General features: G+C 37.0%; 1 protein-coding gene across 1 annotated transcript; it reads left to right on the forward strand.

Annotated features, from left to right (window-relative positions):
• The first annotated feature begins 1,949 nt into the window (after window positions 1-1,949).
• Window positions 1,950-27,839, forward strand: mst1ra (macrophage stimulating 1 receptor a). Its single transcript, XM_026912980.3, has 21 exons — window positions 1,950-2,495; window positions 7,123-8,399; window positions 10,271-10,441; window positions 10,544-10,669; window positions 11,165-11,335; window positions 12,589-12,749; window positions 12,860-12,995; window positions 13,192-13,328; window positions 13,412-13,588; window positions 15,826-15,919; window positions 16,002-16,211; window positions 16,361-16,507; window positions 17,139-17,292; window positions 17,713-17,790; window positions 18,074-18,280; window positions 18,445-18,525; window positions 18,838-19,019; window positions 20,944-21,053; window positions 23,652-23,817; window positions 23,974-24,110; window positions 24,488-27,839. Exons 2-21 carry the CDS (start codon window positions 7,203-7,205, stop codon window positions 24,732-24,734), a joined length of 4,089 nt encoding a protein of 1,362 aa, XP_026768781.2. The 5' UTR covers window positions 1,950-2,495; window positions 7,123-7,202; the 3' UTR covers window positions 24,735-27,839.
• Window positions 27,840-27,846: the final 7 nt, after the last annotated feature.

Below are 27,846 nucleotides of genomic sequence, written 5' to 3' on the forward strand. Positions count from 1 at the left end.
TTTGATTGAAAATGATATATTATTTACATAAACCAAGAATCAGTTTGGTTATTAAAAAGGTCTAACTATACCATTTAACATCAAACCTTAGCCCCATAAACAGGTTTTTATCACGGACCACTTTAGGCAATTAGTGTTTCATTTGAGAGATTGACCTCAATCTAAAAATACTGTGTGTGTGTGTGTGTGTGTGTGTGTGATAGGGTGGATATTTGAAGAAAGAGATAGCACAGCTAGTTCTTTGATTTACAGTAATGTTCAGCCACTCCCACATATACTTAATATGGAGAGTAGTTAAAATGTCTATCTCTCGACATTAAGTATGTTTTGTAACTATTTACCATTGCTCACATCCTTGAATGGAACAAAATAACTGATTACAGGCTAGTAACTCAGACATCTGTGACAGAAAACCTTCAAACCTATTTGATAATTCAAATCTGGACTCTACATATGAAAGGATCCTGTTTACAGACCTGCTCTCTCCTTTTAATAACTAAAAGGCCTGTGAGAATCTGTACAGCTTTCATTCAACCTGTCATTTATCTCACTACTAAACTGCCATCACAGTGAATGTTAAATGCCGGTGCATGTCCCCGTCATACTTTATTCCCTGAAGCAATCAGGCTTTTGAAACCCTGCTCCTAAGTTGCACTATAATTTTTCCTCTGATATATTTATTTAGTTATTTTGCTACTTTTGTACTATTATACTATTCCCTTATTTGCACAACAAAACTTGCTCAGTTCTTTAGATGGTATTCTCATCTTATACAGAATACCATCTGTTTACATTATGTGCTTACAGTGGACATGTATATACATAAGTTCCATATTTGCATTTTCTGATTTTATGAAAATCCACTTTCCACATTTCCCATTGCATAGTATGTACATTATAACCATTCACAGTATTTTTTTTTTATCATAGTACCGTTTCATTTTCCATAAACTTTTCTTAGTGTTTAAGTCATAGCGGAAATCCTATGGCATCCCAGTGTTTGTGTTTGTATGCTTACACATTCTCACTGATATAAAAGGACATATAACACTGCAACAGCGGTGGATGTATTCAATTATTTGGTAGAGAAATTTGGCTCTGTTATGCTCCATGGCAGATTTTGCTGATGTGTTTCGGGCCCACTTGTCTCCTTAGAGAAAAGGCCAAATGAAAATTAATAAAGACAAAATTTACACATACTGCTGACAAATCAGTGTACACACACACACTCACATCTATCTATCTATCTATCTATCTATCTACCACTCTCTCTATATATATAGATATAGATATAGATATATAGATATATAGATATATATAGGGTGGCATGTTGGCACAGCAGATAGAGTTGAGGCTTCATAGCACCACGCTTCCTGGTTCACTCTGCCCTCCGGGTTCTCCATTTTCCTCCCACTTTCCAAAAACATGCCGGTAAATTTCCTTTCAATTTCCTCTAAGTGTAACTGAGTACACAAAAGTGTACACACACACACACACTCACACTCACTGGCCACTTTAAAAGGAACACCTATACAAAACCTATGCAATTATTCATTCAGCCAGGTCAGACTGGTTTGATCTGATAGAAGATTAAAGATGGACAGAAGACCAGATTAGGTTTTTTCCAATCTTCAGTTTTTGTGAATCTGTGCCCACTGTAGCCATGAAAGGCATTTCTGCCCACAGAACTGCTGCTCACTGGATGTTTTTGCACCACTCTGTGTAATCTCTACAGACTTGTGTGTGAAAATCCCAGTCGATCAGCAGTATACGAAAAACTCAAACCAGCCTGTCTGGCACTAACAACCATGGCACGGTCAAAGTCACTGAGACCACATTTTCTGCTTACTCTAATGTTTGTTAATGTGAACATTAACAAAGCTTCTGATCTGTATCTGTATGATTTTATACATTGTGCTGCTGGTGCATACCTGGCTGATTGGATAACAGCATAAATGAGCAGATGTTTCTATTAAAGTGGCCAGTGAGTGTTTATGTGTGCATAAGAGACTGACCACTTTGTAGCATAGCTGTAATAGCTCTCTTTCTTCCTCTTTTCCTCCTTCCCAAACCACATTCCATTCATGCTTCTAGGAAGTACTTGATTGCACTGAAAGCCACAGCTTCAGGACATCCTGGAGCTAATATACAGCTCTGAATTGCAGAGTGAAGGCATGTGCTGTAGCAGGGAACGTGTTTAAATCAATGGAGGTGAGGATTATGCAATAGCAATCTCGGTATTACTTCCTTCTGAAGCTCGGGCAAGGCGTGGACCAGTCAATGAGCTCGGGGTGTTTTCGAAACACGAACGAACAAACGTTTACCGTCAACTTCTGCCGGGTTGCTAACTTTACTGGGCAACTAAACTGACTGATATTACACTTTAAACGGGATATTACTGAAACTGGCATGTGAAAGACAGCGAATGGTGTCCTTCCAAACAAAGCTAGGATTTGTCTCAGGGGCTGTTGTACACTACAGTAGGTGCTCTTCAGGTAAGTTACTCTCTGATTTCAAGCTACAAAGATAGATTCATTCGCTCTGTTTTTCATAATGTAGTTTCGTATTTAACCATAATAACACCACTGACACAAATCAAATCAGAGACAATTTCATGGACTGGCTTCTTTTTTTTTTTGTTTTGTTTTGTTGTGTTTTTTTTAGGTTAGGGTTACAGTGTAAGTTAGTGATATGTCGTTCTTTAATGAGTCGACTCTTTGAGCCGAGTCACAGAGTCACACAGTAGCCTATATGATAGCCCCCCCCCCCCCCCCCCCCTTTTTTTCCATCTTATTCTTCTTGTAGATGTAGACCATGTCGTTTTTTCTGGCAGTGTAATTGAACTCGAATGCTTCCACAGAAACCTCTTTTCAACTTGTTAGTGTAACTCATCCGTTTTCAGTATATGTTTTACTCTGGTCAGGGTCGCGGTGTCGTTTGGTTTTTGGCTCGTCAATTAAATCAATAAACTTTCGATTCTTCGGCTGTCAAATCAACTCATAAGTGTCCTCTTCGTCCATGTTTCTGTTTAGACATGTGACTTATTTCTCCTGCGTCATCATTTATGAGAAAAAAAAAATATATAAAAACACAGTCTCGCTGGAAAACATATCGCAATCTTGGTCCAGTTCTGGACAAAATGGCAATGGGGCGTCGGCTCTTATTGGTGAAATGAACCGAATGATCTGAATCAGTTCCCATCACTCGCGCGCGCGCGCAGGCTGCAGGTAGGCCAGATCCACACTCAGTGCCTAATAACCGGTTCAGGCTGGTTACTGACACGCTTGTCGCATTACAGTCAGCATGAAATGCTCCCAAATAGCTGTAAAAGTTCATCTTGGAACAATATGTTTTAAATATTCAGTAATGATAAATGGCCACTGATTTCAGAAAACCAAAATTTTGACATAGCTACATACATTAAAGCATACATTCATACCTGTTTCTGTACATACATATAACTTTCTTATGTCCTTATAGTCTATTAATTACATATATGCATACATGCAATGCTAGAATAAGCCTGGAAATCACACTTCAGCAGTATCTTTAAAGTATTAAATACAACACCTGTAATTGGTTATATATATATATATATATATATATATATATATATATATATATATATAATCATATATTGTCCTACACTGTTTTAAAAATCCTGTAAAAGGTCAAAAGCAGGGATGCCAGTAGAAAACTTCATTTACAGTAATTTACTGTATGAAGAAATCTAACATAGATGAAAATATTACGGTGATTAAACTTTGGGAAAAGTTGTTGCATCTATAAAAATATGTTTTGCAATTGTCATTCTATTCAATTCAATTTTATTTGTATAGCACATTTAACAATTGTCACAAAGCAGCTTTGCAGAAATATAGACATCCCAGATATGATTCTATCAATTATTATTATAAAAAAAAGCACACAATGGATATTAGTAAGTAAACATTCAGAAAAAAAAACCAGATGCTTACTGTTTTTTTTCCAGTAATATTTATAAAGATCTTAACTTTCATTTGATCAATATTATTTAGTAATTTTAAATATCATAAAAATAACAAAAACAAAAAAAAAATAGAAACAGATTTTAGAAGAGAAATGTTTTTTTTAAATTTAGATTTACTCTGTAATCAAACAGATTACCCATTTTTCAGCAAGACGAACTCATACACGTATTAAACTAGTTTCATATGTACAATTTTTAAATCCATGGCAATCATACAGTATTGGAGTAAACAGTAAACAGAAAAGAAGATAGCTCGACACGTTGAAAAAACTCTGAAGTATTCCTCACTAGATAAGGAAACAAAACCAAAACAAAACAGAAGATAATGCAATCAGACCTCCTGGAAAACAGCGTGTATGTGTATCACAGTGGATTGCATTATCCACTGACCGTCCCGTTTAATAGAAACACCTGCTCATTTATGCAGTTATCTAATCAGCCAATCATGTGGCAGCAGTACAATGCATAAAATCATGTAGATACAGGTCAAGAGCATCAGTTAATGTTCACATCGAGCATCAGAATGAAAACGTGTGATCTCCGTGACTTTAACCGTGGCATGGTTGTTGGTACCAGATGGGCTGGTGTGAGTGTTTCAGAAACTGCTGATCTCCTGGGATTTTCACACACAACAGTCTCTAGAGTTTACACAGAATGGTGCGAAAAACAAAAAACATCCTGTGGACTGAGGGTCTGCAGGCTGAAACACCTTGTTGATGAGAAAGATCAGAGGAGAATGACCAGGCTGGTCTGAGCTAACAGGAAGGACATAGTAACTCAAATAAGCACTCTTTACAGCCATGGTGAGCAGAAAAGCATCTCAAACTCTCAACACATCCAACCTTGAGGTGGATAGCGTTTCCACCCACAGAACTGTCGCTCACTCAATGTTTTTTGTTGCTCGCTCAGTGTTTTTCTTCATTCTGATGTTTGATGTAAACATTAACTGAAGCTCTTGACCTGTATCTGCTTTTATGCACTGTGCTGATGCCACATGAGTGGCTGCTTGGATAACTGTATAAAGGAACAGACATACAGGTGTTCCTATTAAAGTGGATGATGAGTGTATATTGAATTATACTGTTAAGGTTACTTTCCTCTCCATCCAAGGCTGCCAAATATTTCAAATGAGCTATATCTTTTGGCTTTACAGCAGACTGCTTCTTGACATTGGTAATGTCAGGTTTAAACCTTGTCAGGTTTAATGTGGAAAATTCATCTGTTGAGATGCATTAAAAAAAACAAAACAATACATACTACAGTAGGACAATGACTTCAAAATTCCTACCAAATCTATCTAGTAGATAGTCTGTTTGTCTTACTATGTTTATTCCAAATGAAACCAAAGGAATAAGCAAATTCTAATACTAATAATATATCTTAACACTGTTATATATAGTCAGATAAAATAATTATGCTCCCCTAAAATGGAGCATCTGGCTACAAGAGACAAATTAACTAAATCATTTATTACTTGCATAAATGTGAGAAAGTAAACTCCAACATGGCAGATGGCTCAGATGGAGACAGTGTATACAGTAATACAGGGGAAATGTCCAGCTTTTGGTACTGGTGAGAGATCTTAGTTGTGTTGAGAATGACATTCTCAACTGCCACCATATACCATGAGCACACAAGAGGTTTTGATAATATGATTGGATGTAATTCTCTAACAAGCCTACATCAACATGACAAGCATTATTATCTAATACGTTTAATCAGAAGTGTCTCTAGTACAAGCTATAAAAGATTGGCAAGATAACCAACAAGCTTGCCAGCTAGCGCTTAATCCCTAACATTAACGTTATTGTATCTAGTTTAGATAGATAAATAAGCTTAGGCAGAGAGGGAAAAAAATCTTTCCAAACAAAGCAATATTAGACATGTTTTCCGGCTGGCAGAACTTTTTTTGACCAGTTCCAGGTCCACGTGTGCATGACTGTGTCTGTAAATGCATGAAGGAATTGAAGCATCGAAGGTTGTAAGATTGTCCTCATTTTGGCATTTTTCTTCTTAATAAACATTCACCTAATTACTGTAATTACACTTCATGATTCTTAAGGGGTTTAAGATGTTTTGTTAAAAACCCAATGTCACCATTTAAACTAATGTCAATTTCAAGTCCCCATTTACCAACAACAAATACTATACAATTAAAGATAATGAATTTCATTCTTTTCAGATAAATTTATTGATAATTGTCATTAATTTAAAGACTAGTAAATTGAATGATTTGCAATGTAATTATACTGTTATAGAATTGTTTTTTTTTTTTTGAAAAACAGTGAATACATCATTTTTTTTCTCTGTGAATTAACAGATTTTTGAAAAATGTATGATTCTTGTAGTTAGAAAATTGTATCACAGCTCATTCTAAACAGGCAGATGAAATTCCCTTAGAAAATTTTGTCCAACAAAATGTTAAATGTTAAAAGGCATACTCAAAAAATAGCATTTTGTTACAAGACAGTGGTTTGCATTCCTTTTAATTCTTATAAGAATTTATATGTAATAACCTAGTAAGATAAGGCGTAAATATGCGTTGATATTGTTCACCCTGTGGCTGCCAATTTTCTTTTAAAAATAACATTAAAATGTTTAATGACTTAAAAAGCCGAAATGATTAGCCCACGTTGAAGGTCATGTGTGCTTCAGTCAAGTTGCCTATTGGAAATTGTTAAAGCTGCATATATCAAAATATCACAAATATCAGTTTTAGGTCACAGGACACATAATTTATTTGTTTACATTTACCTATACATAAATGTATGTGAAAATAATAATAATAATGATAATGAGACATGCATTTATTTACAGTGTTTGTTCCCAAGTCCCTAAGTGAACAGGGTGATTTGGTCAAAAAGTGAGGAAATGTGAGCTCCACTAGTGACTATAAACCTAAGTGTAGCACATTAAAAATGTGTATTGTTTGCCTTTGTAATATAGAAATGTTATAATAGTATCTGGACTGTGACATTTCTGACCGCCCTATTTCACATATTGTGGTGACCCATGATCACAAATGTTACAAAATAATGGAAAAGAAAACAGTACTGCTTGTGCATGTCTTGTATTTCCTTTCCACTGACTTTGTCCTGCTGTTTTATTCATAGATCCTGGTGATGATCAAGAGGTTTTGAGGAACAGTGAACGTTGTTTTCCTTAGGCTGCACAAAGGACAGCAGACACAGAGATGCTATTCTGGGCTTGGGCATTCTTAGCATGTGTCTGGTTCCAGATTCATGTGACCTTGAATGCTGAAACCTGTCCTGAAGACCTACAAAAGGCTGTTGATTTTACTGTTCCATATCCCTCACGTTATTTCCAAACTTTGAAACCCATCCAGAACATAGTGGTGTACCAAGAATTGTCTGAGATATATATAGCCTCACAGAACGTGATCGAGGCCCTGAACAACAATCTTGAGAAGATATGGGAGTTACGCACTGGTCCTATTGGTCATCCAGATTGTCAGACCTGCCAGTGTGGTATTGAGGATGATCCAAATGCATCAGTGGACACAGACAATCAAGTTCTACTTTTGGACCCTAAACCTTTTTTGCCGTTCCTGTACATATGTGGGAGCAATCAGTATGGGAGCTGTACTTTTGTAGAACTTGAAGAAAATGAAAAACCAAATGAAGTCAAATGTCTTTTCAATAAAGACAGTAACTCACCCACAAATTGTCATGATTGCATTGTTAGTCCCCTAGGCACAAAGGTCAGCATTGTAGAAGAAGGCCAGACATCTTACTTCTTTGTGGCTGCCACCATCAACAGCACAATTGCAAGAGATCATGGCAGACGTTCTATCTCAATGCGACGTCTGCTTGCCACAGAAGATGGATTTGATGATGGCGTCAAGGGCCTGACAGTACTGCCTGAGTTCCAGGATCCCTACCCTATTAAATATATTTATACCTTCTCCACACAGTACTATACTTACTTTTTGTCTGTCCAGAGAGAGAACCCCTCAGACAAAACTTCTAATCTTCAGACTCATCTCGGGCGGCTGCCAAATAGGGATAGCGAGGCCTGGATGTATCGCGAGGTCATCTTAGAGTGCCACTTCAGGCCCAAACGGAAGAGGAGGAGCTCTGAGAACGTTGTGTACAATGTAGCCCAAGCAGCCCATTTCAGCATAGCAGAGAGGGACCTGGCAAATGAACTAGGCATTAAGAATGAGAAAGAGAATAATGTCTTGTACATAGTATTTGCTATTACCAATAAAGCGGGAAATCCTACTGGAAGGTCTGCCCTTTGCGCATTTCCCATAGTGAATGTAAACCTATTCATCGAGCAAGGTTTGGATGCGTGCTGCAGCAATAGATCTGGACGACTTTCCCGGGGCTTGTCTCACTTCCAGCCGAGCAATAGCTGTCCTCATGAGGTAAATGGATCTCTATTTGGTTAAAATGTTGTTCATTAGGCAATGAATATGTGTTTTTTAATATAGACTCTGCAACTGCCATATAGGTTGCAACATTCTTAGGTAGTACTTCACCTTATAGTCAGATTTGGAAAAAAAAGGTGTAATATTACCTGTCACATGACTTGAGAAGATAAAGTTGTGGCTGGTACCAGGAAATGACTCATTTTATTGTTTGTTAACGTGATGTGGACCTGTGCACGCTGATTGCGTTATAATGCCAAACCTTCCCAATACTTGTGGATACAAGTTTGAAAACCTTTAAATAACTTTATACTAAATATATGCAGTCAAGTTGTTTTAGAGCATTGCTTACACACACAGAAACAGGTTTGATTTATGAGCGTACTGTCAAACTTATCAGTATTTGAGTGTGGTGTCAAGTGCATGCATCACACTCGCTGAGACTGATAATAATATATGGCTTCTGGCTTTACATACAACATGCTAATCTAGAGGTCACAAAATCCAACAGCACACAGGAAAGAAATATGTTAACGTGGACGGCAACTGGAAATTATTGAGAAAATACACAGATAAGAGCGCTCATTTTCAATGTTGAAATCTTTTAATTTCAAGTATCTTTGGCCTTATTTAATTTTGTTAGATTATATTTGTGATTTAAGTTTGTTACTATAATTGGCACAGGGAATAATGTTAATAATCTTAATAATTAACAAAACAATCAACATATTTGATTATAAAATCAAAGCTACTCAAGATTTACAGCTGAATTTTTCGACTAGACCCATGCTGTTGAAAACAGGTTGCCTTGTGTTGACTTGTATTAAGAAAACTATTACACAATTGTATTAGGTATGTAATTCTATACGGCATTAGGAAGTATTTGCCTACTTGTGAAATCAATACCTATACCTATATGATACCTATATCATTAACTATAGTGCATATTTAACACATTATTGGTGTCCAGCTGCTATCGTTTGACAAGTATGCAGAACAGCTTGTTTTCTGCCCAGTAAGCAATCCTAGTGACAGTGTGTACTTCCTGTGGCTGCTACTGCAAGCACAGTGTGTCACAGGGCTGCTTTTCTAGCCCTGTCTCTTACACATCATAAACAATACCACCAACGTTTGCTAAGAAGCAGATACCACAAAAGGTAAAATAAATGATCATGTTCATAGATGAGAAGAAAAATTATATATTTGTATTTCCAAAACCACATTCACAACAAGGTGCCACAAGTGAATATATAGTGCATGGCCATGGATGGTTTTAACATAATACTGCATATACTGCAACCCCTAAAATAAATGACATCGTCATTGGTTATATACGCTCTGTCCTCACCTTATTAGGTTTATGACTCCAGAAGTGTTGAAAAGTGGCCAGCTGGCATCTGCAGACTTCCTGATATTTAGTTGCTTCATCCTGTTTTAGTGGATACTCTCCAACTGGCTTGAATGTGAAATTTATCCATTCTTTCAATCCCAGGACTTTTTCTCTCTCTTCCTCATTTATGTAAACCTATTAAAAACATTAGAAAGTGTTATTGTTCACTTGCATGTAAAATGTCTCATTTTTAATATGGGACATATAGTACATGAGCAAAAAATGGCAATTTTAAGCCAATCTTATGTTTCCTTTGTGGTTTTCTCACCAAATATAATATATAGGACCTTTTATTAGTTCAATTATATAATTTGTGGAGGAATTGTTGTCATTTTAGGAGTCTGTGCAAGTACATAATATAAAAATATAAATATAAAAATATTCAATATGTTCTAAAGTAAAAGATTTTGCTATTAGATTTTTGGGAGTGATGTGATTTTTATTTTTTTTTTATTTTGTTTTCTGTGTTTCCCTGGAGGGAGTGAACAGACGGGAATGTGAAGCTCTGCCCACCATGGTGGCTACTCCTCACTCTAGAACAGACTTCTTCAGTGGGCAGATAACAGACGTATTCACCTCCATTTTGGTTACCACTGTTGGTGGTGACACTATAGCACATATTGGTACTGAACGTGGAAGACTGCTACAGGTGATCACACCATCGTTGCCCCAGAAATGGATAGTCTTCTGATTTAATGTTTTATACCTTTGTGAGTTAATTTGTGTCTAAGAGTGCTCATTTTTCATGAAGGTCATTCTGACAAAGTCAAGCCCTATTGTGTTTGCCAACTACTCTCTTGTTGAAGAGGAAGAGAGAGTGTCCAGCATTGCTGCAGTGCAGTCTGACGAGTCTTTGCTCTTCGTGGTTGGAAACAAGGTGCCGTTTCGCTGTTTTTGTCTCTCTCCCTGTTGTGACCTTAGTTTTCTTAATTCAGGTAGAACCTCATAATACAAAGGTCATGCTGTGTTTTGCACTCTTTGTCTATCTCTTCCTCTCTCTTTTGCATACTTATTGTTGGGGATGCTGACTGATTTAACAGGATTTGTAACTAATTTGTAAGTAATTTGACTAACTTGCAAGCAAGTATTAGAGCTAAATGACTAAGCTTTAAATATTTAGAATTAAATTTTTGCAATATCTGTGTGACTAACACATCTGAAAAGGTCAGGATGCCATATTTTTTTAGTCTGCTTTATCTGTAAACCTCTGTTTAATGTCTTTAGATTTTTTTCTGTTTTCATTTTCTCTCCTATTCTCCCACTCTTTTCTCTGTCTTCAATGGAGTTTTGCTTATTATGTGTGTCTTTTTTCCTGTGTGAAAATGTATGTAAATGTTAGTAGCATTGTGTCTGTGTGTCGGTATGTGTATAGATGGTGACTGTGTCTCCTAAAGGACCAGGATGCAAACATCTCTTAACTTGTTCGGAGTGTATGCAGGCCCCTCGCTTTATGGACTGTGGATGGTGTGGCGGGTTCTGCTCAAAAATGACTGAGTGCCCGGGCCAGTGGAGTAATAACACTTGCCCTCCATTTATCACCAAGGTGATTCATAATTCTCAAATTACCTGAAGCAGCTCTTTGCTTTATGAAAATATTTTGAATGTGTTGCTAGATGGAATGTTGTGAGCGAATGGTTTGTTCAAAATCAACAATAATGACTGTTGTCTTAAATTCAACATCTGTTTGGATTTGGGAAAACATGTAAGAGGCCTGTCAAAACAACCAGGTTGTTGATTTAGTCATGTTAATATAACACACTCATTGCTTTTTCAGGAGCATGTCACATATACAAAGGAAGTAACACTAATGTAATTAATTACTGTGAATAAATTAGATAAATTTATGCATAAAGAAACCATGCTGTTAATACATGGTACATAGCGGCATAGGTAATTATTATTAGTATTAAATCCACATCCATTGATATATTTACCAATGGTAAATTTATAGTATACACACCCACATTTTTAAGTTTTAAGAGACAGAAACACAAAGAAAGATCGTCTTTCAGTGGCACCCAAGAGGCAGCATTTTTGAACCTGTGCCCAAGTGTTGGTGGTTACAGGACAGTATTTAAATTTAAATTAAGTTGAAATGTCCTGTTCCTGTAGCTTCTTTCATCTTATCATCTCACACATAGATAAATGCAGATACATAAAATGCATTAGAGTTAGACCACCAGCCGATTCAGGCTAATGGAAATGAGGCACTACTTAGCACAGTACAAAACAGTTAGCATTAGGGGTGCCACAAATGTGTGTATTATGGTGTCACTGGCTAGGAAGGTTGTGTGGATTACAGGAATCAAACTGAGTTGGAATCATACCCTCTATGTATCATGGAATCTAGCTCTCATTGGTTGGGAGGGATCATGCTTTTTTTGGGTAGTAGTCATGCTCTCACTGGGGGAAGGAAAAGTTGTTCTCATTTAGTGGAAGGGAATCAAGTTTTTACTTGGTGGTAGAGAATCATGTTCTTATTGAGTGGGAGAGAAGCATGTTGTCATTACACTGCAAAAAATCATGCTCTCGTTGAGTGAGAATGAATCATGCTCTCATATGGCTATGTCTATTTGGTTCAGCTATAAAGTAACAGCGCTCAGAATTGAAGTTGCTGTTATAAAACAGTACAAGGACAATAAAAGTATTTTTTTTTAAAGTTAATGATTGTCATTGTGATTCCAACTCTTGGTGTTGTTGTTTTCTCTTATTTAGGGATTTTGCTGTGGTAGCTACAATTTTATATTCCGAAATCTGTTATTCTGTCTTTAACAATTTTCTACCATGCCTGTTTAGTTTTTTCCAAACACTGCACCACCTGATGGTGAAACAGAGATTACGTTGTGTGGCCGGGATTTACAGTCTCCAATGAATCCTGTTATCACGACATCTACTCACCAAGTCAGTGTGGGACAAACCAGCTGCTCCATAATACCGAAAAAGAGTAACAGCACACAGTGAGTAGCACGCACGCACACTCGCGAACAGACACACACAAACAAACAAACACACACACGTGTACATAACACAAACACAACAATAAATCCTGTCCTATTTTTCTTTTCAGGCTGGTATGCAGGATCGTTCCTCAGTCCTCAGATGTGACGCAAGATGTGGAGATTTACGTTAATGTGAATGAGGAGAGAATGGAGCGTGGTTACTCCATCTCTGGACAGGCACGTAGGCAAGGCTTCAGCTTTGTGGTAAGGAGAAGTTCTTTTTAAGGCTTTGTAAGCCAAACCATGCAAAAATGCAATAGAAAGTAAATGAAACGTAGTTGAAATTTTATGCACCGTGCTACCTTTCATTCATTTGATTGCGAGTCTGGTCAAAGATTGCAGTGTGCCTCAGATGTTGATTTTTTTTTTAAAAAAAGAATTATACAAATCTCATATTTAGACACCAGTTGTGACAGATATCAGTCCCACCTTTGGGCCCAAGATTGGAGGCACCAGGATTACACTGTCAGGGAAACACCTGGATGCTGGACAAACAAGAACAGTCCGTATGGGGAAAAAGAGCTGCCCTGTTGAAAGGTTTTTAGTAATACAATATGTTTGTGATTATGGAATATACCTTATTCTTGGCCTTAAATCATGAACTGAAGCATTTTTAACAGCATGTTCAACAACGGGACCTGGTCCTCTGTAGTCTTCGTGTCTGAGGGAGTGGAGGATTTGACAGAGGTGAACGTGACACTTCAAATTGACGAATCAGTTATATTTGCAACCAAACAATTCAGCTACAAGGAGAATCCTAAGGTGACAGAGCTGAAGCCTAACTGCAGTTTCAGCAGGTGAGGACCAGAATAACATTGTGCGTGTATGTATGTGTATTGTGTTAATGTATCTGCTGTCATAGCTAATCATTCCCTATTCACATACTGAATGTTGCTGATCTGGCTGTAATTTTTGGAGACTCTCATAAAATGCACAGTCAGAGGCACATTTTCATCCTTTTATACTGTATATTTGCATACACTGTATATGTAAATTCATTCATTTATCTTCAGTAACTGCTTTTTCCTGGCCAGGACCATAGTGAAACTGGAGACTATCCCTGGAACATTATATACACACACACACACACACACACACACACACACACACACACACTTGTAGACTCAGTCATTCCTAGGGGCAATTCAGATTAGCCAATCTACTTATCGGCCTGTTTTGGGACATGGAGGAAACTGGAGAACCCAGAGAAAACCCACATTGACTCAATGAGAACCTGCTCAGGATAAAAATTTGGGACCCTAACAATATAATCATAACATAATTTTGTTAATTGTTGTAATGTGCAGTGGGAGGCAGGACACAGTTGTGTTAAAGTGTGTTCTTTATTAGGGTAAACACTGAAATCATGGTTAAAATTCATAGCAGAGGTCAACATACACATAGGCAGACTATAGCTGCAAGAGATGAACTGCAGGGTCGGAGCATTTTTTGCAGCTATTGCCTCCAGTGTGGCCAGTTCTTGCCAAGTTACACAGACGAACATACATGTCAAATTTTGTGACAATGGCTCAATGGTAACAGTGTGAAATATCTGATGAAATCTTATTGGCTGATGGTGGCCATGGTTTTGAAGTAACTCAGTCATCAATAAAAATCTACATACAGATTAGCACAATGATGCAGTACACCAAATTTCAGTTTCCAGTTTTGTGCAAGTCCATGGAAACAGTCCTGAGTTAAAACTGTTTGAATAAAATAAGATTTTACAAATTGTAAAAGCAATGCCTGAAAAAGCCTCCAACTACCTGCAAGACTGAAAAATAAAGCTGCTGTTTACCTGCATTTGCATCCGTATCTGCTGCCTGACACAAATCTCCATATGTTTTTCATAATTATTAAGTAGGTTTGACATAATTTACATAATGTAATGTTACATAATTTACATTATGTAAATCATCTCAAAATCTAAGTTGGAGACCACTGAATCAGACGAAAAAAGAGTTTTGGCACTAGGCCTCAAGGTTCTCGAAAAGTATAGTGTTGAGCTATTGTCCCACCATTAAGCCGATTGGGTAGAGGAGCAGCGGGAGGTAGTGCTATGTATTGACCAAGTATCACATCTCTATGACTTTTAGGGGACAAGATAAAGAATAAGAAAAAAATTTAGCAAAAACACTAGGATTCTAGCACCTTTGGTCCTTGGACCCCTAACAAAGAGGTGATCTAAACCAGCAACATGGAACTAGATACAAAATAGAATATAGTCTAGGAAGAAGGCCAGAACTTCATGATATAAATGCACAATAAGATTTTTTAAAGACATAAGGCTGCAGAGGTTTCAAATACTTAAACAAATGAAAAACAGATGAACAAACTAATGACAAGATAGGGTGGAGACAAGATTAAAACAGAAACCAAAACAAACATCAGCACTTAAGTGCTTGTTGCCATCGGATCCAGAACATGAAGAGGTAACAAGGTTAATATGGCATGCAACTGTACTTAAAAAAACTACTTTCAATCATATACATTGTACACTATATGGCGAAAAGTGTGTGGACGCCTGATCATCACAACCATATGTGCTTTTTGAACAGCTCATTCTGGATTTAGTCCTGCTTTGCTGTTATAATAACCTCCACTACTCTGGGCAGGCTTTCCACTAAATTCTGGAACATGACTGTGGGGATTTGTGGTCATTCAGCCACAGAAACACTAGTGAGGTCAGGTGAGGAGGTCTGGTGTGCAGTCAGCATTCCAATTTTTCACAAAGGTGTTCATTGGGGTTGAGGTCACAGCTGTGTGCAGGCCACTTGTTCTTTCAGACCAACCTTGGCAAACCATGTCTTCATGAACCTCACATTGTGCACAGGGGCATTTTCTTGCTGGAACATGTTTGCGCCCTTTAGTTCCAGTGAAGGAAAATTGTAATGCTACACTTTGGGGAAGAACCACATATGGGTGTGATGGTAAAGTGTTCACAAACTTTGGCTATATAGTGTATGTAGTAGCTCACTGACATGCAGTGAGTTTTAACTCCTTAAATATGCTTTTTGGCTGTCTTCTTATGCAGAGGTTCCAAAATCATCATAGTGGGGGAAAATCTGGACACTGTATCCCAGACTACAATTTATTACAAACCCAAGAACTCAAATCCTGTCCAAAGTGTAAGTGTTTTAGCACATTGCCTGCTTTACATAATGTTGTGTGTATGCTGCCACCAATTTTGACTCAGCTGAAATCCCTCAGGTGTGTGTGGGTCCTGTGAGCCCAACGCAGATGGAGTGTGTGAGTCCAGCATGTGAGGATTCAGATGGTGTCCTCTCAGTGGATATGGATGGAGCTAAAAATCTTATTTCTGTGCCTTTTTTCTGCTACCCCAATGGCAAGCCAATCCCCTTTGAACATGATGACAACATGCTTCTACTCGAACCTGGGAATGACAGAGTCTCCGTGCATGTGTGTCTGCATTTGCATCTATTTTCTATTTATGAACATTTATTAAAATTAGGTAGCAAACACACAAGTTTGGATATTGTGTTAGTGTTTATGTGCATTATTTGTTAAGAGTGCTTATGACTGAATATGATTGTGGTTATTGACTTTAGCACGAGAGACTGAGCTTTGTGAGCCATTGCATGGACATCATCATGACAATAAAAGACGTGAACTGCAATGCTCATATTCGGGAAAATGAAATCTTCTGCAGAATCCCTAAAAATATTCTGATCCCCAAAGAGGGGGTACCAGTCAGGGTGAGAACCAACTTCAGCTGCTGTTTGTCTTCTGCTGCATTTAGCTTTAATCCTTTCTTTACTGCTTAACAACAGATGTCCCACTGACTTAGGCCATATCTATTAATTTTACAACAGTGCAGTTGTAAGAGTTTACAATACAAAATGTCGCAGCTGACGCATTAGTAAAGTAAACAGTATGTATGGAAATAGACCTATAAATCCCCTTCACATACATGGGCATCTTCCTATAGCTGGTATACGTGCAAATTATAGATGATCATTTGACAGGGAGTAAACAGCCCTTGCTGGATTTATATTTCATCCATTTGAATCACTTTATAACCTTCAAAATGATTTAAGTATTATTTGTATAATATAAATACAATTTTCAAACATTATTTTCCATATTCATTAGAGAAACTGAACCAAGCATATGAAGTATCATGTTGGAAAAATACTTTTCAGCATTGTTCCACTTTTAGTAAGGTAAAGTCAATTAAGTAGTTGGTAACTGAAATTGGACCAATTGAGTCAGTCTGTATGGAGCATTAGGATTAGCTTGATTCATGTTTCTTTCATTCAGGTGAATTCAACCTTAAGCAAAACACATTACTATTTCATTCTAAAGTAGTTCTTCTCATCATTCCAGGTGTCAGTGAATGGGGAGATATATGATGTTGGCTGGGTGGCATATTCCAGAAGCAACCACCCTGTTGGCATCGTGCTGGGTATTCTTGCAGCACTGGCAGTAGGGGCTGCTTTAGCATTTGCAGTAATGACCCATCTGCGCAAGAGGAAGAAAGGTGAGGCTATGTATTTGATAACTACTAATGATTTTAGATTAATTATGTATGGAATAATTGTGACTTACTGTATGATGTGAAATTCTACTGAGCATGTTTTGTTATTATGAATCTATGATGTGGTTAGAGCCAAATAATATCAAATATCAATATCAAAATAATAAAATTAATTAAGTAAAATGTCTGACTAAAAATCAGGTGAGGAAGATGGATGGAAATGAGGTCATAGGCTGCTTATGATGTGTATTTAAGGGTTGATGTTGACATAAATTAATCAGTGAATGAAATCAGATAGATGAATTTATTGTTAGTCAAGTTAGCAGGTTTTCCTGGTAACTTTTTTTAAATGTAATAATTCAATCATAATAAACCTATACAAATAAATAATGATAATATTAACTATAATATAAAAACTTGTAGCTGTGCAGGCAGAGCTTCGGTTATCGATGCTTTCCAACCGCAATGGGGAAGTGTCACCTGTGGGAGACTACAGACGAGGTAAAGTAGGCATTATTATGATGTGTGATCAGATCTCAGCTACACCTTACTAGATTTCATACTGAATAGTGCATTCATGGTGAATTGAAGAATGCTATAATTATACAATATATTAAGATCACTTTGGCATGAAAGTAAGGTGTAATAAAAGTGACAAATATCTGATTTAAAAAAAACAGTGTCAGAATTTTAAACAGTACATTACATTGTCATGAGGACAAATATCAGTGCATGAGGACTACAGCCATAACTTTCTAAGTTAGCAGTTTCTTCTGTCATTTAGGTATGTCCATTGGTACCTCACATGGATCATCCATGGCATTCTCTGGATTGGTGTATGCCAGTGGTGTAGACCCTTCTGCTCTTCCTCTGGTGTCACCTCAGACCATCTCTCTGTCAGCCCTGCGGCCTGAGCTGCTGGAGGAGGTAAAGGATGTGCTGATCCCTCCTGAGCAGCTCAGTATCCAGCAGGACGACATCATTGGCAAAGGTATGTATCTACATACCTGTATTTAGCCTTTTTTACCTTTTATGACCGCTCTCTCCAGTTTATCTAGTTGTACTGATTCATCATTCTTTCTCTGTTTTCTGTCATACAAACCATATCTTAATTTGTCATCCTCTCCCATCTCCTTATTTCTCTGATCTCTGCAGGTCACTTTGGAACAGTTTATCATGGCTACCTTAAAGACAGCAACAACCGTGATATTCATTGTGCAGTGAAGTCATTAAACAGTGAGTGAATTTGATCCATAACTATACTTTTTTGTATCAGTTTTACAGTAGCTTTCAAAATCGTTCACGTATAATACAAATATAATACACGTGTCAGATTATATTTCTCAAACTAAGTCTTACGAATTTTTTTTAAAAAAAATCTTATTTACTGAATTAGGTAACAATAATAATGCACAATTTATGGTAATAAATCTATTATTGATTTATAAATATCAACCTAGTAAAAGTTTATTTTAGTTTTTGATAACTGATGACAGTTTTATCAGTGATAATGTACGGGGTATAAGGGATTTCGCTCTGTATTGACAGGGATTACAGATGTAGAGGAGGTGGAGCTCTTCCTGAAAGAGGGCATCCTGATGAAAGCCTTTCACCACCCTCATGTGCTCTCACTGCTCGGAATCCTGTTACCTGCTGATGGCCTTCCACTTGTGGTCCTGCCATACATGAAACACGGAGACCTCCGGCACTTTATCCGCTCTAAAGAAAGGGTAGGGCTGGCTAGCTTTTTACATTTTATTGAATTCTTCACCCCAGCTGTAGTTCTGCAATCCATGGGCAGTAAGAATGTAAATTAACCGCAAGCACGGGTAGCTTTAGGTTGAAGCAAGTGTTAAGTCCCTGATACATATTTTAGTCCCTGATACATGATCGCTATCTCTTATTTGAACTCTCACATTCCTGTCTTCAGAGGATCCCTAAATATGCGAATGTGTTTTATAAGTCTCTTCCAGAATTTTCTCCTTTTTTTCACTCTTAAAATGCTATACATTTACATCTGGTTGAGATACAGTTGAGACCAAAAGTTTACAACTCCACACATTTCATGTTACCATACTTTTCTTTTGGCAAGTCAATTAGGGCATCTACTTTGTTACCATCAGAAGTTATTTTAAAACAATACATTAAAGACAGATTTATTTCAGCTTTAATTCACTGTATCATAATTGCAGTGGGTCAAAAGTTTACCAAGGGTACACCAAGTTGACTGTCTCTTTAAACAGTCTGGAAGATTCCAGCAATTAATGTAATGACTTTTAGAAACTTCTGATCTTCTGGCCAACTGTCATAATTAGAGATTAATTGGGAGCAAACTTGTGGCTGTTAAAGGGCCTACCTTAAGAGCTAGTGCCTTTTGGCGCTTGATACCATGGGAGACTCCAAGCAACTCAGCCAAAACCTCCAAAAATTGTGGACGTTCCACAAGTTCTTTTCCTCATTTGGAGCAATTTTCAAACAACGGAAGGTATCATTAGGACCTTCAAAAGAAATTGTTTGCAAGTACAAAAATCTTGGGACCAGACAGATACTGTATTGTGCAGGAAGGAGGTTATGATTAACTCCCAGGGATGAGCAGTAGGTTCAACTGAACAGCAAAGGAACTGGTGAAGAATTTGGAAAAAAAAGCCAGACTGAAGTTTGCAGGTGATCATCAGCCTTTTGGAGGACTGTTTTCTGGTGAGATGAAAAAAACTGACCAGTTTGGCAATAGTGATCAACACCATCTATGGTGGAAAAAGACTGAGGCTTTTAATCTGAAGAACACCATCCCAACTGTGAAGCATGGGTTGGCAGCATCATGTTGTGGGGGTGTTTTGCTGGAAAAGGGAGACGTCATCATGAGGAAGGAGGATTTTATAGAAGTACTGAAGCAACACCTCAAGAAAACCTCAGGCCATGGACAATCCTAAGCATACCTCCAAAGTTGTAACATAATGTTTTACAACAACAAGGTGGAAGTATTAGAGGGGTCTTCACAAAGCCCTGACCTTTAACCCATAAAACCCATAAAACATGTATGAAAAAGCATGTCTGAGCAAGGAGGCTCACAAACCTGACTGAGTTACACCAGTTCTGTCAGGAGGAATGAGCAAAAATTCCAGCAAAGAATTGTAAGAAGCTTGTGGAAGCCTACCCCAAGCATTTGATTCAAGTTCAAGCAATTAAAAGACAGTGGTACCAAACACTAACAAAGTGTATGTAAACTTCTGACCCACTGAAAATATGATATAGTTAATAAAAGCTGAAATAAATCTATCTCTTAGCTATTATTTTCAAATTACCTCAAATGTAAATACAGTAGACACCCTTGACTTAACACAAGAAACATTGGGCCTCAACTGTACATAGAAATACATGAAAGAAAGACATGAAAGAAAGATGAAAAAGAGAGAGACATTTAGGTTCAGGAAAGCCTGTGTGTAGTAGAAAATATCACAGTTTTACCATGGTTTTCCAGGTTGTCACGTTATATACAGTATGTACAGGTGTGTTGTTATAAAACCAAAGAGGTGACCTGAGTTATATGGACACTCACTGCTATGTAGTAAAAAGGACATGAGGCTTAAAATGACAGTGTAACATATTGCTTAACTGTAAATATATTCACATAATTTTAATATGCTTTGTTTTTAGAATCCCACAGTGAAGGACCTGATTGGCTTTGGGCTTCAGGTTGCTAAGGGAATGGAATATTTAGCACAGAAGAAGTTTGTGCACAGAGACCTGGCAGCACGCAACTGCATGTAAGTGGCTATTTTTTATTTGTTTGTTAAGGAGTAACTGGTCTGTATGAGGTGCTGTTCAGGCTGCTGTTGAAACCTTCAAAAAAACAAACAAACAAAAAAATATCGGTGACTTAAGTGCAAAGGTTACATTAATATTTATATGGGGAAAGTTGCATGTATCCGGAGTTTGGTTATGCAAATTCTAATATTTATGCACAATATTTTTGTGTGTATAGTGTCAATAGCATCTAGAACATCATCTTTAAACACAAGCACTTGCCTTTAAGCCAGAATAAATCAGAGATTGAAAATTTAAGGGACTTAAGAAGGATATAGCTTTTTTTAATGTCTTTCAAATGTAATACGATGTAACATAAAATTGGAGACAATTTAAAAATGAAAAATAAAATAGATTAATATATATGAATGATAGGATAGCAAGCATTAAAATAATCATCTAAGATGAGTCTCGTTTTCATGAGCGCACAGTGTGGTTTTGAGTTCATGTCAAGAGGTTTCATTCGTGTCATGTGCTTGTGTCTGACCGTTTGATTCTAGTCTTGTCTCCGCCCCTGTCCTGTCGTTGGTGTATTTCCCAATTGTACTGACCTCTGTTCTCTGTTCATTCCTTCATTAGTTTGATTATTTATAGCCTGTTGTCTTTGTCTAGTTGCCTTATTAAGCAAGTGCCTTTTTTTTTTTTTTTCCAAGTTCTGTGTTTCCTGGTATTGACCCTCGCCCAGTATTCTTGGTTTTTGATAATGGATTATCTTTGTATGTTTTTACCTGCCTGTTTTCTGACCGCTGCAATGGACTTTGATGATGGCTCATGGATTGCCTGTAATAAATCATACACTGGGTATAGCGCTTGTGACCTTCCTCTCACTATCGCATGTTACGCTAGTCAGTTGCCAATGTATTGCTGCATGAATAGTCCTAATTGTAATTATCACATTAATCACTGCAAATTTGGTTTAATTTAACAATATGGCTTCCGCCCTCATTATGTGAAATCCTCTAGAGACGTGATCTAGTACATATTATTTTGTTTTATTAATGTTTGGATAATGTGCTCCACTGAAGATACTAAATCAAGGTCACAAAATTACACCTTTGCCTAATTTACTATTTTGATTTGTCAAAATAATAAACTAATGACAATGTTTCTGTGAATTCCTGCTTTCCTGTAAAGAAAATGTGAAGATGTGAAAGTTTGAAACGTTTGAACGTTTGAAAGATCAGCTGACTGAGCATTCAGCTGCTATGCTTACAGCTCACTTTAATTTAAATCATAACTTGCATAAAATACTCAGTCCTTGAAATAAGTAATGTCTCTGGTTAAGATGTCTCTGGTCCTGATAGTACGAATTAAATAATAGTGTCATATTTGTATATTTTATATTCGGCCCCCCAAATGACCCAAAAATTCTGTAGATTTTTGAGTGTATTTACAATTGCCAAAAAATTTATTTCAGCATGACATATAGTGGTTACATCACAATGTCAGACAATGGCACCAGACTTAATACAGCTCTTTGCTTGAGCTGATTTCTTAAAAGAAAAAAAAAAGAAAAGTCCAAGGTTAGAAACAAATCTGTTTTTTTTTTTGTTTTTTTTTTTTAAGCAAACTCCATCTTGCATGCGAAAATCTCCTGTAACTTCTGAATAGCACTTAGGTCTGTATTTACAGCTGAGTTCTGAATATTGATGTGCACAATTTCTGTGTTAAATTCTCAGCACGGTCTACTCTGGCTATGACTCTTTATTTTTATTTTTACACTGATTTCCCTTTGTATGACTTCTTTAAAAAAAAAAAAAAAAAAAAAAAAAAAAAAAAAAAAAAAAAACGTATTTATCCCTATTCGGATTGGATTAGTTTATCAGGGGGATGTCTGTAATAAATTTTTTTATATGTCTCCTCAGTGATACAACTCTCGTGTCTGGACAGCAATAAAATTAGCACAGGAGGAATAAGTTTCTAGTGGGTATTTTCTACAGACCCGAACGTTTGCATCATGTGGTCACATGATAACACTCCACAATTAAATAATTTACAGTATTTATTTATCCACATTTAACCCTTGATATTTAAAGAATTGGAAATTATACAACTAGTAATTATTTATGGAAAACAAAAAGTTGATGATATTGTGCATATGCAAATATAAGGTAATGCTTTATATCTTTTGCTGCCATAATACTGGCTCATTTAATCCTTTTATACTTTAAATGCTTTCCCAGGTAGAGTGTGTAGTCGAGGCATTACCAACAAGACAAGGTATATGGTTGAGTGCCTCTTCTAAAGCATCCTTTTTTTTTTTTTTTTTTCGCAATCTGGGAAGTGTTTGGGGAACGGTCACTCATATGCACACTACATCTGCATAGAAAGTCATTATCAGATCAACAGTGAGTTTGGCATAAAACAGTAGGAAAATCAGTCAGTCATTTTCGCAGAAAAGGACGAAGAAAAACACTGACATGGCCATCCTGGACTGAAATAAAATCACAGAGTAGCACCTACAAAATAGATATATTATATACATATAATATGATACTAAACAGACACAAAGTACTGCAGAGCTGCATATCTTAAGTCTCACAAAATTGTTGTTCCAGGTTGGATGAGACCTTTACAGTCAAGGTGGCTGACTTTGGCATGGCACGGGATATCTTCGATAAAGAGTATTACAGCATCCAAGACCACAAAAGAGCCAAATTACCTATCAAATGGATGGCCATTGAGAGTTTACAGACTCAAAAATTTACCACCAAATCTGATGTAGTAAGTAATTGTAATGGTTTTTTTAAATAATTGTGAGCAATGGACTGGTGCTTTGCTTTTGTGCATATGTTCACTGTATAGTAATCATCTTACTATTCGTGAACAACATTATCTTATTTCATAAATCTGACTCCTTGTCTCTGGTGTGTTCTCTAGTGGTCATTTGGTGTGTTAATGTGGGAGATGCTGACCAGAGGAGCAAGTCCATATCCCGATGTCGACCCATATGATATGACACCATATCTATTACAGGGACGGCGACTGCCACAGCCTCAGTACTGCCTCGACTCCCTGTAAGAGAACATGGAAATCTGCTATTATTATTAATAATAATTTAACTGTTGAATGCCGTTCATATGGGCTATCTTATTATCTTCTTGGGTCCAAATGTTTGCATGGACTGCCATTTATCACGATTTATAGAAAACTGCTGAATTCAGTCATTAATTATTATTCTTACACTAATAAATAAAACTTTTATTTAGCTGTCAGAAGTTTATAGTTCAATTTAGGGCAGGATTAGAGGTCAGTTTGTGCTTCTTAGACTACGTAAATCATCAGAACATCAGCACTCATTGCTGTGTATCTCTGCATAACATCCTTTCATTATGTTTACAAAAAGTGTGTTTTACTGGCTCTGTGTAAAGAGTTATTTTTTGGATCCCTGCAGGTGGTGTATCCTGTTGCAGTGCTGGAACCCCGAGCCTGATTTCAGGCCAGCCTTCTCCATGCTGGTGAAGAATTTGCAGGAGATTCACTCTATGCTGGAAGGAGAACACTATGTTAACCTGCAGGTGACTTATGTGAACCTGGAACAAGGACGTCCGTACCCCTCTATTGCTTGGGCCTCTCCATCACTACCTGAGAGCCACAGCACTGAAACACTGGAGCGGTTGGAGAACAGTGGAGAAACCTAACGTTCAGCCAACATCACTGAGAGGTTAATTTTAAGACACATGGAATGTATGAAACAAAATTTCGTTGGACAGAGTTTGGGGCACTAAAGCATCCAGCAGTGTGACAGTTTACAGTATGGAGTTATTATTGTGCCAAAAGTGTTAAATAATATCCAGATTAATCCATCATGTTGGGTGAAATGCCACGGTCCCTTGAGTGGGTATGGCTAAGGTTCAGAGGACTTGTCACTCCAAATTCTAACTGACCATTAGACATTTTTTGGTGCCTTGCTCATAGACAAACACAGCTGTGCAAAATATGCCAAAGGTTAGAGGCAAAGGATGAATTTCAGAAGTAAAGGAAGGATTCAGGAAAAAAAAATACTGACCAAAAAAGAAAATTAGAGAAACAATAGTTAAGGGAGCTAACAATTTTCTTTTTCTTTTGAAAGTTAGAATTCTTATTAGTTGAATTTTCAAGATTTGTATGTTAATGATTTTGATAATATTTAATTTGTTCTTGTGTAATTTTTGACTGCTACTTCCAAACAACTTACACTTTTGTAAGAAGATTAACTCCACCTTACAGTTTACAGTAACATCAGGTGTGCGAGCCGTCACACTGACTATGAAACTGGAATATGGTACCACCTTTGTTCTCAGGTTTGCTCTAGTCATTCTGGACTAGATGTTTACTCTATTCAGAAGACATATGTAATCTTGTTTTGCACTGAACAGTAGTTAATTTGTTTTATATTGTTACTTGTTTTCTGACTGAACAAATGCCTTGCATATCTCTCTTCATGCTTTTCTTTATCACACATGCAAAAAAACGTGTTAAACGAGATTTCATGTTTATCGAATGTAGAAGCATAGAGCAATTACAGCATACTGAAATAGGCAGTGATTACATAATCCTGACGTTTACTCATAATATGATGAGACTACTATTCTGTCCTATTTAGACAATGACACTATCTGTGTGTCTTTTGCCTTCAATTTTCACTTGGGCCAGTTCTCATTATCTGATGTTGTGGGGGACAAATCAATTACATGTGGTTCCACCATATGAAAACATGAGCAAATTCAAATAAGCTTGGCAAATTATGTATGGTTATTTGAGGTTATTCCTAACCTTGGATTCCTTGAAAAAAGTACAGTTGAGGCCAAACATTTACATACACCTAAGCTAAAAATTCACAACTCCACATTTTTAGGAGTTAACTGGGTGAGCGTCTATGGCTGAAAAGGGCCTACCTTTTCAGTGCATTTTTGCCCTAGATGACATGGGAAAATCCGAGCAATTCAGCCAGAACCTCAGAAAAAAATGTGGACTTTCACAAGTCTGTGTCCTCCTACAACTGAAGCATGAGCATCTGAACAAACGATTATATGCAAATATAAAAATCTTGGGACCACACACAGACACTGCATCATTCAGGAAGGAGGTACAAAGGAACTCCCATGGACGAATGAACTTCCGAATGGTTCAACTAAACCCCAAGACAACAACAAATGAACTGGTGAAGGAATTGGAGGCACCAAGTACCAAATATGTACACCTGCCACCAAAAACTGGCATGCAAGGAAGAAACCCCTACTCCAAGACATTAAAAAGTCAGACTGAAGTTTGCAGGTGATCACCAGGACAAAAATTGAACTGTTTGGTCATAGTGATCAGCAGTATGTATGGAGGAAAAAGGCTGAGGCTTTTAATCTGAAGAACACCATCCCAGCTGTGAAGCGTGGTGTGGGGGTGTTTTGTTGGAAAAGGGCCTGGTGCACTTCAGAAAATAGATGGCAACACGATGAAGGAGAATTGTCTAGACATCCTGAAGCAAAACCTCAATATCAGCCAGAAAGTTAAAACAACTGAGTCTTCCAGCAGGACAATGGCTTAAAGACAACAAAGTATTGGAGTGGCCATCACAAAGCCCTGACCTGAATCCCATAGAAAATTTGTGGACAGGCCCACAAACCTGACTGAGTTATACCAGTTCTATACTAATCGACTTAGCACAGGAAATGCATAGTGAAGAAAAAAAATAAAATTTAGCCTAGGTGTATGTAAACGTTTGGCTTCAGCTGTAGGTATCTCAAAAACAAAAGCAAATTTACACAGTCCCCTCTGAACATACTGGAACAGCAAGGCCAATTCTTTTGTTTTTGCTATACACTAAAGACCTTTGGGTTTGATATCAAAAGATGATTGTGAGATGATATATCAGAATTTCAGCTTTCATTTCCTGATATTTACATCTAGATGTGTTAAACAACTTAGAATATGGCAGACCACCCAATTTTTAGTTGATCAAAAGTATTGGATCAGATAGTCTTAAAGTAAATAACTATTAATGTTTGGTTTTATATATACATATCCCTTGCTTTCAATAACTGCATAAAGTCAGCAACCAAACTGTTGTGTTCTTCTTTTGTGATGGTTTTCCAGGCTTGTACTGCAGCTTCTTTCAGTTGTTGTTTGTTTTGGGGAGTATCTCCCTTCAGTCTCCTTTTATAAACTTGTTCGCTCGTGTTCTTATCTAGATCGAAAAAAAAAATCAGGTAAAAAAGAACAAAAAAGAAAACATCAGGAAATGAAAGCTGAAATTCTGATCTATAATTCTGTCTCATATTCATCTTTTGAACTTAAACCCAAATGTAGCAAAAACAACAGAATTGCCCTTGCCGTTCCAATACTTTCGAAGGAAACTGTATATGGTCATGTCTGTTCAATCAAAGGCATATAGTTTTGCCGGTCAAAGTATAATATAAGCCTGTATTGCTGCTATGTGATTGTTTTTTTAAAACCAGTTCTCGATTTCCATGCATCACAAATGTTTGTGCTTTCCTTACTGCAGTGCTCCTGACTCTTCGTTATTATCTGATGGGTTTAGTGTGATATAGCAGAGAAAATACAAAAATGTGTCTTTTATTGGACAGGTAGACGCAACATGGTAGGATACACTGGGCCTAATTACTATAAAAGCTATAAATGCTCAAAGAGTATAACTGGAGACATTTTACAAGTTCAAAATGGTGTAAATGGAATGAGGAGTTATTTTGCATTATCTGATGTTCATTTGTATAATATCAGGAATAATAATAAACAGAAAATATTACTTCTTTTATCAGA

This window comes from Pangasianodon hypophthalmus, chromosome 2, assembly GCF_027358585.1.
Source record: "Pangasianodon hypophthalmus isolate fPanHyp1 chromosome 2, fPanHyp1.pri, whole genome shotgun sequence".
In the NCBI taxonomy this organism is placed as follows: Eukaryota; Metazoa; Chordata; class Actinopteri; order Siluriformes; family Pangasiidae; genus Pangasianodon; species Pangasianodon hypophthalmus.

Excerpts from the sequence above, each read along its gene's own strand:
- mst1ra (XM_026912980.3), top strand. The coding sequence starts at position 7,203 with ATGCTATTCTGGGCTTGGGCATTCTTAGCATGTGTCTGGTTCCAGATT. Across the intron at positions 8,400-10,270 it reads GCAATAGCTGTCCTCATGAG|GGAGTGAACAGACGGGAATG; the intron begins GTAAATGGATCT and ends GTTTCCCTGGAG. Across the intron at positions 15,920-16,001 it reads ACTCAAATCCTGTCCAAAGT|GTGTGTGTGGGTCCTGTGAG; the intron begins GTAAGTGTTTTA and ends GAAATCCCTCAG.